General features: G+C 36.6%; 1 protein-coding gene across 2 annotated transcripts in view; it reads left to right on the top strand.

Moving 5' to 3' along the window:
- Nucleotides 1-17681, top strand: part of pdlim5b (PDZ and LIM domain 5b) — a 131836-nt gene that overhangs the window by 14508 nt on the left and 99647 nt on the right. For both annotated transcript variants that reach the window (XM_030150273.1, XM_030150272.1), the window contains exon 2: nucleotides 4895-5000. In XM_030150273.1, the coding sequence (XP_030006133.1) occupies nucleotides 4902-5000 (99 nt within the window). In that variant the 5' untranslated portion in view covers nucleotides 4895-4901. The remainder of the gene's footprint in view (nucleotides 1-4894; nucleotides 5001-17681) is intronic.

Raw genomic sequence — 17681 nt, 5'->3', positions numbered from 1 at the left:
CGTTCTGACCAAGATAAAATAAAGGAAGCTGAATAAATGGTTTGGGAGCTCACAGGTTGTGCGGACCTTCCTTTATTTTTTCATGGTTAATTTTTTGGGATCTTGCACACCTCCTATTTTTGGATGTGTGTGTCGTTTACCTTTTTTACGTTCTGACCAAAAAAATGCAGCATACACGTGACGTCATCGCGCATGCGCAACGAAGGTGGACTCGATAAGCAGAATCATTAAGCAGGCAGGCAAACAATCCCAAGGGATCAAGCTACTGGGATCCAATTCTCAAAAAGAACCGGTTCTCGATTCCCATCCATAGCGTGCTTTTCTAGTTTATTGTTGTTATTACAACTGCATTGCACTGTGTGATATATATGCTGACGAAGTGTCCAGTGTTTGTTTACTGTGAATTATTACCAGGAAATTATGGACACCTCACATACCACAGGGTTAATACAGCGGCTCCACACATACTAAAACATGTTGTGTACTGTCACAGCTGACGAACTAGCATGTTGGTCTGGGTTCAGACATTGGATCAGTCCACCTTGAATATAATGAAAACACAAAATGCACTGAAAATGAGAAAAGACAGGAGAGCTGGGAGAAAATATGCCAGCTACAATGGTTCTCAACTGGGTGAAACACACGAGTTCTGCTGGAAAAACATCACAAGTTTTTTTGTCACGCCCATTCAGAGATGACATCAAGGCAGCGGGGACGCTTGTTGGAGACTTAGTGGGTCTACTGGAGTCAACCACTTCCATACTTTTAGGGACTGTCCGGTTACACTGGTCTACAAGGAAAATGCTTCCAGAGTAAAAGTAATGAAATTTTACCACATGAGAGTCACTGATAAAGAAAAATCAAGTAAAAAATGCTGGTTGGCTGAACTTTCCAAGATACAGCCTTGGGGTCAAAATGTGAAACTCAAGAATTAACGAGAGAATGGGTTTGACTCGAAAGGAATATTTGTCTCAGAGCTACAAGATCTACTTCAAAACACTGTCTGTACATTAGAATACATTCACTTTACAGGTTCTATTTAGTGGAAGATTTAGAAAACTATTATATAAATGCACATAAAACAATATATATGTGTAATAACACTTCATCATATACCTTGAAAACATCAGCGAACCAGCACTTTTGTCATTTATTTTCCAATTAATCTTATTAAAATACATAACATTTAGCACATTTAATGTCTGAAGCAAATCATTTCTAAAAAATTGTAGACCAGTGTTATAAGACCTTACTGGGAAGAGATTCACAAACACATACAAAATGTATTTAATGTACACATTCTGTTTTAAATGTCAAACCATGTATTTGGGAAATCTACCGTCTGAGTCATGGAACATTATAGACAAAAAATTATTGGCTATACTGTTGGCAGCCAGTAAGAAATCAGTTACGAGGAAATGGTTAAAAGTAGAACCACCCACCATTGATAAATGGATTGGAATTGTGTATGAGATTTATGCTATGGAGAAGATATCCTTTTCCCTCAAAGTTGAAAAAGAAAAATTTCATAATATCTGGTCCAAATGGACTGAGTATGTAAAACCAGTCAGATCTGATTTCATTTGATTGTGTTTGTGCTTTGCGTAAATCTATCTGCTTTTATGTGAGGTTGTGATTGTATGAGGTGGTGCGCTCCCCTGGTCTGTTTTGTTGTATTAATGTTTCAACCGAAATTAATGGTCCATAAAAAGAAATTATAGAAGGGCAATATGGATATAATGATCAAAACTTTCTGTATCCATCCTATCGTATTTTCTTGAATGACTCTGTAATTAATGTATGTGATGGATATTTGCCTTTCTAATAAAAAGATAATTAAAAAAAAAAAAAAAGAAAATGAGAAAAGACAGTATTTGAATATGTACAAACACATGTCCTTAGTTTGTCCTGTAGCTCTAACTCAACCCTCACATTGTCAGTGTAGTAAAAACTGTTTGGTTCAATCACTATTGTCTGAACATGTTGACATGCGTGTGGTCTAAAGAACACTGAGGTGACAGGTGCAAAGTTCAGCCCAATAACTGATCTGACATTCCTGAAAGTAAACAGAGCATTATCTGTGTTACAGGTCAGAAATACCCTTCATGTTGTTTATGTGTGGACACGCAGACTCACTTCACCACTATTGTAAAAGATATTACCTAAGACATGAAACCTGCGTTAAAGCTGTCAGCGGAATGCCAGCAGCTGTAGACCAACACTATTAATAGACTTTTCTGCTTGAATTTAGAGAGCTACAAGGTGACAGAGTGTTTGGAAGCCACAGGACTTTTATGAATATGTCCAATGAGTGAGGTGAGAAGGCTGAGACTGGGTTTCACAAAGACAAACTGAATGTTTGTACAGATGCTTAACCTTTTCCCAGACCACACTGAGGGACAGTGAGGAAGCAGACACCTTTAATGAAGACTTATTAAAGCGATGCCTCTGTTTCAGTAGAGCAGGATGTTCAGTTTAGAACAAGGCTCTCAAACTTGTTTTCTTTCAGGTTCCACATTCAGCCCGATTTGATCTCTAGTGGACCGGACCAGTAAAATAATACACTTTAAAAAAAAAATCTGTAATTTAACAGAATTTTTACAGTTTATTTTACAGATTTTTTCCTGTATCTTTAACCCTTTCATGCATGAATTATGAGAACCTTAGTCAATATTTTTTTCTTGAGTGTTTTTGTTCCTCTTTAGGCATGAAAAAAACAATGTATGAAAAAAACAATGTAATTGATTTATTTTATTATTATTTTTTTTTTTATGAACCTCTTTTTTGTGGAGTTACAAAAATGTCCACTCAGCTGGACACCATGCATTTAAGTTTTGAAGTAAAGAAACATTTATTTAAAAATCATCATCAGAAAGTGATAAACTATGTGAAAACTGTGAAATAAAAACATTTTTAATGCTACTAATTGCTAAATTGCTATTGTTTTCTCACATTTTATCATACTCTAATATTAGTTATTACTCATTTCATGGAGATAAAATCCTCCTGAGACCCAGGAAATTGACAGTTTTAGCTTTGTTACATTAAAAAAATGTCTTGATTGGAAACAGCATAACACAACAGTTTTTTCAGACACATTTTTAAAATTATTTGTATTTATTTATTGATTTTTTAATGGAATGTCCTTTGCAATGCACAGCATTTTTAAAGTAAAACTGTCAAAGTTTTGTCTCCTACAGAGGACAAAATGCATTGCTAGGTGTCAGGAAGATATACAAAAAAAAATTTAAAAAAAATTGTTTGTTAATTACAGTCTAATAACAATTAGCAATTGCTTTACACTAAAACATGTCATTACAGATCAGGTTTATCAAGAACAGCAAAGTTACAGTAATTGTATAAATTGTAATGTTTAGGATGATGCATAAGCTCCACTATGTTGGCTGATATGAAACTAAAACAACAAAACCCATGAATAAATAATAGAACAGCTGTAGAATAGCTGTCCACTGTAGTGACCACTATGCATGAAAGGGTTAAGATATAGGAAAAAATCAATGAAATGACAAAAATAGACTGTGATTTTACATGTCAAATGTAAAATAACATGAAAAAACTGAAAATAACCTTACAATTTCCATTTTTTTTTTTTTTTTTTTTTTTTTTTTTTTTCTTTTTTCACAGTTAAAATACATTTGCAAATGTATTGTACTTTCACAAATATTTATTTTCTATTTATGAGGTTAAACTGTTAATTTAAAGTTTAATACTGTAAAAAAACATAATAAAATGAGATATAATTACTGACAATTAACTGTTAAAGAAGTATTTGTTCTGTAAGTTTAACAAGACTTCTTTGTTAAAGGACAAATATCTTGTGTAATTACGGGAGGTTTCACAACAAAAATATTGAATAAGTGTGATTTTGTGAATGTATAACGTGTAACAATGTTCGTCCATATTTATAGGTAATTTGATTGTTTAATACATGTAAATATTCTTTATTAAACATTAAAAAGTCAGAAAAATCTGCAAAATCTCATATAAAGTTGGGGCAAAAAACTGTATTTTAATTAGGGAAAATTACCGTATTTTTATGAGATGGTTGTTCTCTGTTATTTAACAGTATTTTTTTTGGCACCCCAGCTGCTGGAATAATAAGTTTTTTTTGTTTTTTTTTTTAACAGTGTAGCATAATAACCTATAAATAATGACAACTCCAGATTTTTGTCTTTGTTTTAGTGCAAAAAAACCCCATTAAATTCTGAAAATACTGACTTTTATAAACTATCCAAACCTGAAAAAACTGAAATTTCTCCAGAAAAATAAGTGCAATTTTAACAATATTATTCCTCCACTTCTCATTTGTCCATGTGCATTATGGATCAGATCTACAAATACACTAAACATTTAGTAACAGGCAGAAAATGGTTAAAATTGTGCTTAATTTTTTTTAGACATTTCAGGGTGTTCACATTTGTTCAGGTTATTCACATTTTTTTGTTACAGGATAGTTTAATGTGAATATTTTTTGCACTAAAACAAAGACAAAAATTTTAAGTTGTCATTATTTATAGGCATAATGTAATATTTTTTTTGTATTCACATCAAACCGAGAAGAAAAAATGGAGTCATTATTTTTTGTAGGTTATTCTGCTGTTATTATTTGACTGTAGATCATATTGGTCTGTATGTGGAACCTGAACTAAAATAAGTTCCACAGCCTTGACTGAATTTTTTGCACTTTGCAAATTCATCCCAGGGGTTGGATTGGAACCTTTGGCGGGCCGCATTTGGCCCCCGGGCCGCATGTTTGAGACCCCTGCTGTATGACCTAAAAAGCTGTTTACATGCAGACTTCTGTCCCTGGACGTCTGTGTCAGTGTTGTTTTATGTCCAACAGTGTTAACCCGTCCTTTTCTTCTGTCTGCAGGTGAATCATGAGCACCAGCTACAGCGTAACCCTTATTGGCCCCGCCCCCTGGGGCTTCAGGCTACAGGGAGGGAAGGACTTCTGTCTGCCTCTCACCATCTCACGGGTGAGTCGGACAAACACTCCCAGCGCTAACGTCCGCTTTACTTTATGAGAGTCACCACTGAGGAATGCCGCTCTCACTAATTATGTCATATGTGTAATGGGACTGGTACAAAGGCTGAACCCAAATGCAAGACCAGAACACAGATGACCAATTGAGAGTGTTTATTAAACACAATCACGGTAGTAAAAACACAGCACAAAATTGTTAACACGTCTATGAAGGCGTGTGATACTGGACTCTTTGTCAGGGCTGTGAGTGGAGAATATGGATGGTCAGCACGGCCGAGCCAGAGGATTCCCATCAACACCCCGACTAGGGCAAAACAAAGGATAGTCAAAAAACAAGCCAGGTCATACACAGGAGGGCAGTTCAGGAGGCAACGGGACATGAGGGAAAGGCTACTCACGGTCAAGGTCCAGGCGAGGGTCGAAACACAAGGTAACACGTTGGAGGCTGAGGTAGTCAGGGAATAGGCAGAATCAGAAGTTGATGTACGAACCAGGTCAGAACCAGACGAGCAGGCAGACAAGGAACAGGCAGGATCGGTGGTCGGAAGGCAAAAACGGGTCAAGGACGTGCAGACAGACTGACAGGTATCCAAAAACACTGGTAAGTGAGCACACAAAGGTAGAACACAAACTGGCAAAGGAACAGGGGAAAACACAGGGTTTAAATACACAAGAGGGCGGGAAGACAATTGGACACAGGTGGAGATAATCAGGGAGGAGTCAGGTAATCAGGAGCAGGTGAGACAATCAAGGAGGGGAAGTAAAAACACCAGACATGACACAAGAGGGAAACTTAACAAAATAAAACAGGAAATGACAGAAAACAGAAGACATGACAATATGCCAGTGAAGTGATAAAAGTGTGTGTGCCGTCCATCTCCTGTGGGACTGTCACGGCTGGATTTTAACACCTTCTGTATCAGAACGTGTCGCTCAGTCCTGTGTGTTCATGTCCTGTCTCCTCTGAAAACCTCTACTATCGCCACACCAGCAGTCTTACATAACTGAACCATCCATCCATTTGAAAAACTCTCTTGAATTTGCCTGATAACCGTTTAGGACAGCGGTCTGCAACCTGTGGCTCCTGAAGCAAATGTGGCCCTGTAGCCTCTGTTTATGGCTGCCATTGTCAAAAAAAAAAAAAGGAACATTTTGAAATGAACTGAATGTGTCATTACTTTTTTTTTTTTTTTTGCACAAAGTCTTTTTAGCTTACCGGCCGACAATACTTTCAATCGTCTTCTTCTCCGAAACTACAATTCCGATTGACTTCAAACTTGGTATACAGCTTCTTAATGATGATGTCAACAAAAGTTAATGAAATTATTTGGATCTGGATCTGATTCTGGATTTGGTGCCACTCTGAAAAATTTCCCTATTCTAAGAGATAGGAAGTGGATCGATGCAATAACTCAGTAAATATAAATGATATCCAGTGTAAATTTCTGCAGTCCAGCCCTGATGGGGAGATGACCAAAACATAATGTCCACATGCTGATCAGGATCTTCTTCTGGATCCGGGAACTTACGGAAAATTTAACATGGGCTCTTATGGGGAAAAAATTTCAGTCGTCTTTTTCTCCCAAACTCCAGTTCTGATTGACTTCAAACTTGGTATACAGCTTCTGTATGATGATGTCAACACAAGGTATCGAAATTATTTTGATCCAGATCTGATTCTGGATTTGGTGCCACTTTGACAAATTTTCCCATTATAACAGATAGGAAGTGGATTGATCCAATAAATCAGTATCAATGATATCAAGTTGAAATTTGATTTTTTTACAGATCTGATTGGAATATGACCAAAACATGGGCTATTTCTGTAATAGAATAAATACACAGAACTGGGTGATAATAAATGGCATCTGGATACATTTCCCAAAGCTTTTAATTTGGCCGGTAAGCTACAGGGCCATTGGTCCTATTTTAGCTTATCAACTGACAGGCCGTAAGCGATTGTCGTCATGCGGCGTCTGTCGTCGTCGTCTGTCATCTGTTACAAAACTTTCAATTGTCTTCTTCTCTGAAACTACAGTTCTGATTGACTTCAAACTTGGTATACAGCTTCTTTATGATGATGTCAACAAAAGTTAGTGAAATTATTTGGATCTGGATCTGATTCTGGATTTGGTGTGACTTTGAAAAATTTCCCCATTATAAGAGATAGGAAGTGGATCGATGCAATAACTCAGTAAAAATATAAATGATATCCAGTGTAAATTTCTACAGTCCAGCCCTGATGGGGAGATGACCAAAACATAATGTCCACATGCTGATCAGGATCTTCTTCTGGATCCGGGAACTTACGGAAAATTTAACATGGGCTCTTATGGGGAAAAAATTTCAGTCGTCTTTTTCTCCCAAACTCCAGTTCTGATTGACTTCAAACTTGGTATACAGCTTCTGTATGATGATGTCAACACAAGGAATTGAAATTATTTAGGAAGTGGATTGATCCAATAAATCAGTATCAATGATATCAAGTTGGAATTTGATTTTTTTACTGATCTGATTGGAATATGACCAAAACATGGGCTATTTCTGTAATATAATAAATACACAGAACTGGGTGATAATAAATGGCATCTGGATATATTTCCCAAAGCTTTTCATTTGGCCGGTAAGCTACAGGGCCTGGTCCTATTTTTTTTATTTGTATTTAAGCAGAGACTATACAGACGTTGTGTTACAGACATGAATCAATACAAACAAGAACAGTCTCCACCCCCCGCTTCCCACCCATGCTCCAACAGAGCCCCACCCCTAACCAAAAATAAATAAATAAATGGGAAAAAAAAATCGCTCTACCATTTAGCAGATTGGCTTTAATTCTGCATACAACCACATATATTATATACATTATAAAAGAGAAGGGAGATACATTTTTAAGCTAGAAAAGCACTCGGAGGTTGCAGCCCTCCACCAAGGCAGATCAGTCAGATCAGGGTTTAATGTTTTTTTCATGGCTCCAGTCTGATTTCCTTCCTCTTTTTCGAGATAAAAATGGCTCTTCAGGTTGTAAAGGTCGCCGACCCCTGATTTCGGATATATTTGGAGGTTTAATCCAGTAGTGCTAACTGAGGCTGTCATTTCAGTCAGATAAGAGACAGGGCTGAGTTTCCTGGCCTCAGTCCTAATGCAGGATACAAGTGTCCAGACCTGTCCCTTAATGGGCCCTGGGACTGAAACTTGACCTAGCCAGTGTGTTTCTGCAATAACTATTGAGGACTTTGGACCACATGAATTCAGACTGGGTTCTGGCTCTGACGGACCAGGTTCCGTTGAGTCGTGAGATGGAGGAGGGTTACTTCCACACCCACGCTCTGAAAGTAGACAACCCTGCCTTCGCTTTGCACGTTTATGAAAACTATAGACAGAATTATCTACCTTTCCAAAACAAAAACATGTCATATTTATATTTGCGTACATCTTAATCAGATTGACAGTGTTTTAACCGATCCAGTCACAAGAACTTTTTTAGGTTTTCTCAGTAGGAAGGTCCACTTCACAAGGCATGAATCTGAGCACGTCCCAGTTCATGTAGGTCACAGGTGTCAAACATGTGGCCCAGGGGCCAAATCTGGCCCGCCAAAGGTTCCATTCTGGCCCGCGGGATGAAAGTGCAAAAATGAACCTGAACAGTCCAGGTTGTCCAAATCCTTTTGGTTCAGGTTCCACATACAGACCAATGTGATCTACAGTAAAAATAACAACACAATAACCCATAAATAATGACAACGACAAATTTTCTTTGCGAAACATTATGTGGAAAAATAACATTACACTGTGAAAATATTAACATTTACAAAACTATTCTTTCACAATAAAATGCAAATAAATACATAAATAAAAACATAGATGAAGAACCTGAAATGTGCAATTTGAACAATATTCTGCCTGTTACTAGATGTTTTGTGCATTTATGGATCCACTGTGATTTGTAGTTGTGTTAATAATAAGAAATGTAATATTGTAGAAATGGTTAAAATTGTTACAATTTTGCTTATTTTTTTCCACATTATTATTTTTTAGTTTAATTAATATCTTCAGTGTAATTTTTGCATTTCACAAATTTCATCCTGCAGGCCGGATTGGACCCTTTGGTGGGCCGGATTTGGCCCCCGGGCCACATGTTTGACACCTGTCCTCTAAGTGTTCCATAAATTAAGGATCATGTGAATGTATACTGGAACTGCTCTGACACATACTATCTGTAGATTATTTGTCGTCAGAGTAGGTCAGAGGTGCAGACAGCGTGTCTTTGACTGGAATAGTTTTGGGAATGACTTTGGCTGTGAAGGCTGTTGTTCAGCTCCTGCCGTTTCCTGTTATGAAAGTGTCATTTCAAAGTCACGACCAAGGGCAGAGACTCAGTGTTTATGTGTCGATGGCAGGATCACTGACAGAATGTAAACACTTCAGAAGAGGGAGAGAAGAAGAACATTTATGGAACTACTGTGCACCTTTGGGTGGAATGACACAGTTAATATATGAGTGTGAAAGGGTTAACTTCACTGACTGTGACTGTTTATGTTCTGCCACAGTCATGTGCAGGATATTCTGTTGTCACAGTGGTACACACGTGTTTGTGTTGTTGTGTATTTAAGACAAACATGATAGAAACGCAGTTACTGGAGCAGTGTGTCCAGTTCTTCTGTCTTGAATCTGTTCGTACAAAAGTGAAACAAACAGAGGTCATGTGATGTTACACAGAGGAGGCAAAAGTCTGTACTCTGATTACTTCAGGAGGAGTACAGATACTTACAAAAAAAGTACAAATACTGATTTAACTGGAGTAAAAGTACACAAGTACAAGCTCTGGAATGTAGTAAAAGTAAAGTATATTTCTATGTTTATTTTCTACCGTTGTTTCTGTACAAAGTGAATGAACCTCCGATCATCCACGTCTGGGTCAGTTCTGTTGGTGTCGGACGTCAGGAAATAGACCACACCTTCACACCAGTGACAGGTCGAATTTTCATGTCTGTCTTTGTTTGTTTGTTTGTTTGTTTCTTCCTTTCTTTCTTTGTTTTTTCTTTGTTTGTTTGTCTGTTTGTTTTTTCTTTTTTTCTTTGTTTGTTTCTTCCTTTGCTTTTTTCTTTGTTTCTTTGTTTTTTCTTTGTTTCTTTCTATGTTTGTTTGTTTGTTTGTTTGTTTCTGTTTTTCCTTTGTTTTTTCTTTGTTTGTTTGTTTGTCTGTTTTTTCTTTTTTTCTTTGTTTCTTTCTTCCTTTCTTCCTTTGCTTTTTTCTTTGTTTCTTTGTTTTTTCTTTGTTTCTTTCTATGTTTGCTTGATTATTTGTTTGTTTGTTTCTGTTTTTCCTTTGTTTTTTCTTTGTTTCTTTCTTTGTTTCTTCCTTTCTTTGTTTTTGTTTGTTTGTTTGTTTGTTTGTGTCTTCCTTTGTCTGTTTTTGTTTTTCTTCCTTTGTTTTTGTTTCTTTCTTCCTTCCTTTCTTTCTTGTTTGTTTGTTTGTTTCTTTCTTTCTTTCTGTGTTTGTTTGTTTGTTTGTTTGTTTGTGTCTGTTTGTTTTTCTGTTTCTTTGTGTTTGTTTTTTTCTTTCTCTCTCTGTTTGTTCCTTTCCTTTCCTTTCCTTTCCTTTCCTTTCCTTTCCTTTCCTTTCCTTTCCTTTCCTTTCCTTTCCTTTCCTTTCCTTTCCTTCAGTGTTGACTGATGGAGGGAGGATGCGCTCTGATTCCAAACACCGTTGCTATTCCTCTGGGAATGAATTAAAAACAATGGAACCAGTTTATTTTTTATTTTTTGGTAAAAGTAGGGAATAGATCTGCATTAAAATGTCGAAAATCAAAGTTAGAAATCACCAAAAAATAAATACTTACATAAGAACAGAGATTGGATAGGATTTTTTTTTTTTCCTCTTGAAATGGTACACCCCAGGAGGAAATAAAGTAGGTGGGCTGGAAAATGACAGGTCTAACAGAAGCCTTGGATCCAGGCATCAAGTGCATGAAAAGCTCCAGTTTTTCAGAGCTGTTTTTGTGGCTTTTGGTGGCTGCTTGGACCAGAACCAGCTCCATGGACCATAAATGTGTTGATTACCTCCCACAGCAGCTCTGCGTTGAGTCATCCGTGGTCTGGATCATACCACAGTCCTGTTCCATCTGCCAACATGACTCCAGCAGCTTTCACTTTTACATTCCATGACAGTTTGGTTTAGTGTCATTACACTCACATATTTACATTCGAGTGCGTGAATGGTAAAGGTTCTGATTTCTTGTTATTGTCCAGGTGCCAGGAATAAGTTCTCCTTTTGTCTGTTTGTCTTTGTCAGAACCCTACCTTTCTATTTAAGGCACAGAACAACACGACGTAGACTCCGTTCACTCAGCAGGTCTTAACCCTTAGGGCTCCACGGTCACGGCCCCGTCACTGAATCACATGACATTTTCAACACGTCATAGCATCAGAAGTCAGTCACGTAGACCACTGGGGACAATTGCATTCGAAAGTGTGGACTTGAAACACTGTCAGGGGGGTCTCAAACTCATTTTCTTTCAGGTTCCACATTCAGCCTGATTTGATCTCCAGTAAAATAATAACATAGTAACCTATAAATAATGACCACTCCACATTTTTGTCTTTGTTTTAGTGCAAAAAACACCCATTAAATTATGAAAATACTCACTTTTATAAACTATCCAAACAAAAAAATGATGTAAATAACCTGAAAAAACGGAAATTTCTTGAGAAAAATAAGTGCAATTTTAACAATATTCTGCCTCAACTTATCATTTGTACATGTGCATTATGGATCGGATCTACAAAGACACTAAACACTTAGTAAGAGGCAGAAAATTGTTAAAATTATGCTTAATTTTCTTTAGACATTTACGATTGTTCAAATGTTTTCAGGTTACTCACATTTTATTGTTACAGGATAGTTTGTAAATGTAAATATTTTCATAATTTCATGTTATTTTTTGCACTAAAACATAACCAAAAATTTGAAGTTGTCATTATTTATTGGCATAATGTCATATTATTTCTTTCACATCAAACTGAAGAAAATATGAACTCATTATTTTTTGTAGGTTATTCTGCTGTTATTATTTTACTGTAGATCATATTGGTCTGTGTGTGGAACCTGAAACTAAAATGAGTTCGACAGCCTTGACTGTGGAATTTTTGCACTTTGCAAATTCATCCCACGGGCCGAATTGGAAGCTTTGGTGGGACGCATTTGGCCCCCAGGCCGCATGTTTGAGACCCCTGATCTATCACTTTTTATTTGATGTTGATAGAGCAAATACAACCGGAGATATGACGGTTTGAACCTGGAGCAAACAAACGTGAGTAAAAGTATGAAAATAAGGTGGGGGGGCGTTATATTTCTGACCATATCTACGTCATTTTTTGTCCTTTTTCAAAATGGAAAAAAACTGGACAAATCTGCGAATTCTAATCCACAGACTGCATTAGCATGACAGGTAAGGGTGAGGATGACCCCCACCTGAACCGAATGAGGAAACCGGGAGGAGCGGGGCTGGGCGAGTGGGGGGAGAAAACCGTAGAAAACATTTATGTAAAGATCTGCTTTTATGTCAAATATTTGAGTATAGTTTAAATTTATTACAATTTTTATTTTATATACCAAATATTTGGAACCAATATTCACTTTTCAAGTCGTTGAAAAGGTTCGTTAAGCATCTTTGTGTTATTTATGCAGTAAATTATATAAATATATGTAAGTAAGTAAGTAAATAAATAAATAAATAAATAAATTTGGAGTTTTGCAGAAGTTCAGCAGTACACACCCTGTATCATATGTGACAAATCAGCTGAAAATGAACTGTTGCACAATTTCCTTTATTTTTTTTTTTTCTACATGTATACACAAACAAAACAAACAAACCCAAGAACAACTACACCAGCCTTCTCCGTTAACACCAAAAAAAAGAAAAAAAAAAAACAGGCTTGAAAGGTTCACATTTGGAATATTGATGCATTATGTGTTACACGAGGTAAATTACCAGATAGAAAAACAAAGAAGAGGACCAGATGGTAAAATTACCATAAAGGTCAATCTGGAACAAAGGAGAAATCAGTTTTATTCCAGATTTGTGAGAATTTATCAGCAGAGGCATAAAGTGTCATTCAAATTTTTTTCCAATTTGAGGAAATACAGGACGTCTCTGAGCCAATGTATAGTGGAATTTAAAAGTTTAAAGACACTTCCCATTGTGGGCAGTAGACAGTATGAATTTGACGTCACTGATTGTGTGGAATCTCATATGTAGAAGCGTGTGTCCGACTGTTCAGCATACGTTTGTGTAAATAAACAGTGTGCTTTATCTTTGTGGACACACTACACAGGGTGTGAATGCATGTTATTTCCTGAAAGCTCCCTTGTCAGTTGGGGTCACGTAACCTTGGTAACCAGCCAATCTTACCTTTAACAGTGTGTATTCTGCTACTGACTACTGCCCGCTGGCCTCTGTTCACTGTCTGGCATTATGTGTTGAAGCCCCAACTGCATTGCATTGTGGGATAATTATGCTGCTGAAGTGTCCAATTCTTTCATACTGTTTGTAAAGTGTCATGAGATAACGTCTGTTATGATGTGGTGTTATATTGATAAAATTTGATTGATGGATTCAAAACTTTCACAGACTGTTTTAGGCCAGTTTTAGTAACTCAGTGTGGAACAAGGTCATCATTACCTCCGCCAGGAGGTATTGTGATCACTTTGCTTTGCGTGTTTGTTTGTTTGTTTGTTAGCAACTTTACGGGAAAACTATTCCAACCATCTTTACCAAATTGTACCCACAGATAGGCCTAGGCCCTGGGACCAACCCATTACATTTTTGGCCAAGTAGTCCAAAGTTCAAGGTCACAAAATCTACAATTTTCCTATCTCTCATCATTGAGCAATTTTAAAAAAAATTCATAAAAAATTCAAAACGACTCTGTTTAGCCTCCAATTTGATCCACCTGTAGCTTATAACAATATCTTGTATCTGGCTCAAAATCGTCCACATCCACTGTGGAATGTGGACTCTGTGGACATTTCATTTTACCATTGAAAATCCCATTTACCACAGATTTTTCATTATAACTCAACAAATATTGATTGGAATTTAATATAATTTGACATACACATGACTGGTACCAAGCTTCAACTTTTTCTGCTATATGGAACAACCTGGAAACTGTTTAATTTACAAAGAAATAGTCGATCCACACATGCACACTGTTCAGGGTGCTTGGCGGAGGTTTGCGTTCTCTGAACACTTGTTTATTTTTCGAACCAGCTGTGTTACAGGCACTGTTTGGCCAAAAGCGTTTATTTAATTAAAAGTTAGACTCTTTCTGTGTAAATATATCATGTTACAACATGGACACCTGTGGTTTCTAGACAAGTGCAGCCAAAATATGTACAGAATTTTTTACCTCCGCCAAGGAACGGTGGAGGTTATGTTTTCATCATGGTTTGTCTGTCTGTCTGTTTGTCTGTTAGCAAGATAACTCAAAAAATTATGGACGGATTTTGATGAAATTTTCAGGAAATGTTAATACTGGCACAAGGAACAAATGATTAAATTTTGGTGGTGATCAGGGTAGGGGGTGGGGGGGCTGATCTGCCTTGGCGGAGGTCTGCGCTCTCCGAGTGCTTCTAGTTCTCTTTGCTTTATTCTGATGCAGTCACTCTGTCACCAGAGATTAATGTGAACAACTGATGTTGTGTGGATTTGTTGCTGGTATTACTTGTACTGTTGTTGTTGCCTCCACCAAGGAGGTAATGTTTTTGCCAGGGTTTGTTTGTTTGTTGGTTAGTGAGCAACATAACTGAAAAAGTTATGGATGGATTTTGATGAAATTTTCAGGAAATGTTCGAAATGGGACGAGGAACAAATGATTAGATTTTGGGAATGATCCGGATCACTGTCTGGATCCAGGAATTTTTAAAATGATTCTTTATCATTGGGAGATAGGGAACCTTGAAACTGTTTAATTTAGAAAGAAATAGTCGATCCACACATGCATGCCGTTCGGGGTGCTTGGCGGAGGTTTGTGTTCTCGGAACACTTATTATTTATTTCAGTTAATAAAAATGTTTTTTCAGTTCCAGTTTTCGTCATTTCGTTAGTTTTCATTAACAATAATAACCTTGGTGTGGAGTTTTTGACACCATCTCAGTGTTCAGTTGCAGAATGCAGTGAAAACTAGGGATGCACCGATACCAGTATCGGGTATCGGGTGCGATACTCAGGGTGTGTACTTGTACTCATACTTGTAAAAGCATCTCTAGTGAAAACCCAAAAAACAAAAACATCTAAAATGTTGAAAACCCTTCTGTCATTAACACACTTCCTTTTTCTGCGAAGGAGCAGTGAGTTATCTTTACATCTTTCTGTCAGTGTAAGAGTTCCTTATTTTCCCAGTAGTGTACACCTACCAGTAAACTAACAGTGTCCAGAGTCACTTTTGGCTGGTTTTTTTTTTTTTTTTGACCAAGTGAACAGAGTGTACATGGAAACATCTGTCAATAGTTTAACTGTTACTTGAGTTCCTTCATCAGATGAATTAGGAGAACATTGCACCGACCACAAGCCTATTTTAAGGTTCATTAGAAACCCACAATGTTTAAACAGACCTATTTAGCAGTAACAAATCTGCTGCTATTATATAAGTATGTCCATGTATTTTGTTTAGATGGATGTAATTACCAGGAAATTATGATGTAATTGCTTTTACATATGACTTCCATATGTGACCCTCCATGAATATGTATGTAATATAAGAATGATTAAACAGCAACCGCATCCTGTTAGGGTTGTCATATTAGAAAGGAAATGAAGAAACACAAAGAAAAAAAAGAAACAAAGGAAGTATTTCCAAGTCAGCATTATTCAACAGGGGCTCAAAAATACATAGACTTGTGTAAAGATCAGTATCTGTCACAGCACAGATTACAGTTTGCCTGTTTTTATATGAATATGTTTGTGAAAAAAACAGGTTACTATGAATTATTGTCTAGCTGGAGGTCAGCACGGTGAGCGTTTTCATGTGTTTCCACCAACCCCTCACTTCCCCCTGTTGTTTTGAGCTCCCTTTCATTTGTTATTTCAGTGACATGTGATACTCTGCGTGCACATAATGCCAACTAATTTTAGCTCTGTTTGCAGTAGGTTTTGTGTGTCCAGATGTTCCGTCCTTTAAGCATCAGCCTTGTTTTCAGTGTCTCGAAAGTAGTTTCCCTCAGAAACAAAGACTTTATGGATAATCCTGTGTCTAGTATTAGAAACATAAACATTCTGGACATAAATTATAAGTGACTTGTTTTGCATTTTTAACCCTTTCATGCACGAATTATGAGAACCTTAATTAAGATTTTTTTTCCCTGAGTGTCTTTATTCCTCTTTAGGAGTGAAAAAAAACATGCCTAAAGGAAATTTTCTTATAAACCTGTTTTTCATGGAGTTGCAAAAATGTCAACTCAGCTGGACACAAAGAAACATGTATTTACAGATATATTGTGTGAAAACTATGAAATGAAAACATTTTTAATGCAGCTAATTTGATGTTTTCTCACTTTTTAACATACGCTAATACCAGTCATTACTCACTTCATGGAGATAATATGCAAAAAAACAACAACTTTTGTTTAAAAAAAAAAACCCGTTAATTACAATCTAATAACAATACCAAGCATTTGATTTACACAAACTTGTTACCGCAGATCAGGTTTATCAAGTAATGGTATGAATTACAGTGTATGGGATGATGCATAAGTGTCCACTGTGTTGGCTGATATGGAACTAAAACGACATCCATGAATATACAAGAGAACAGCTGTAGAATAGCTGTCCACTGTAGTGACCACTATGCATGAAAGGGTTAAGGTGGACTAAAGAACATAAGGTAAAAAACACTTGAATAATAAAAGACAGTAGATGTCTGTACAGTGGTGTCTTTATCTGTTATCATTTGTGGACATGGATTCTTTGAGTTTGTTAGGTGCTGTGCACGATTTTTTCCGGTCTTTTTCTTCTTTTGACTTTGGTCTATTTGTGAGTGATAATTTTGGAGAGATTTTACCAAGTTGATTTGGTTTCTCTAGGTTAACTGTTCTTTTGTCCTTAGTCGTATTTTTGTCATTTTTATGTTTAAACTTAATTGTTTTTGGCGCCACTGGCGTTATATAGCACTAGTCTACAAGGAAAATGCTTCCAGAATAAAAGTAATGACATTTTACCACATGAGAGTCACTGATAAAGAAAAGTCAAGTCAAAAATGCTGGTTGGCTGAAGTTTCCAAGATACAGCCTTGGGTCAAAATGTGAAATTCAAGAATTAATGAGAGAATGGGTTTGACTCAAAAGGAATATTTGTCTCAGAGCTACAAGATCTACTTCAAAACACTGTCTGCACATTAGAATACATTCACTTTAAAGGTTCTATTTAGTGGAAGATTTATAAAACTATTATATAAATGTACATAAACCAATATATGTGTAATTACACTTAATCATATACCTTGAAAACATCAGCAAACTGGCACTTTTGTCATTTATTTTCCAATTAATCTTATTAAAATACGTAACATTTAGCACATTTAATGTCTGAAGCAAATCATTTCTAAAAAACTGTAGACCAGTGTAGTCGAGCACCCAGTGATGCAAGCGTCCACAGCGCGCATGTTGAGGCGCGCAC

This window comes from Sphaeramia orbicularis, chromosome 12, assembly GCF_902148855.1.
Source record: "Sphaeramia orbicularis chromosome 12, fSphaOr1.1, whole genome shotgun sequence".
Taxonomy (NCBI): domain Eukaryota; kingdom Metazoa; phylum Chordata; class Actinopteri; order Kurtiformes; family Apogonidae; genus Sphaeramia; species Sphaeramia orbicularis.
This window is presented reverse-complemented; position numbering and strand designations above follow the sequence as displayed.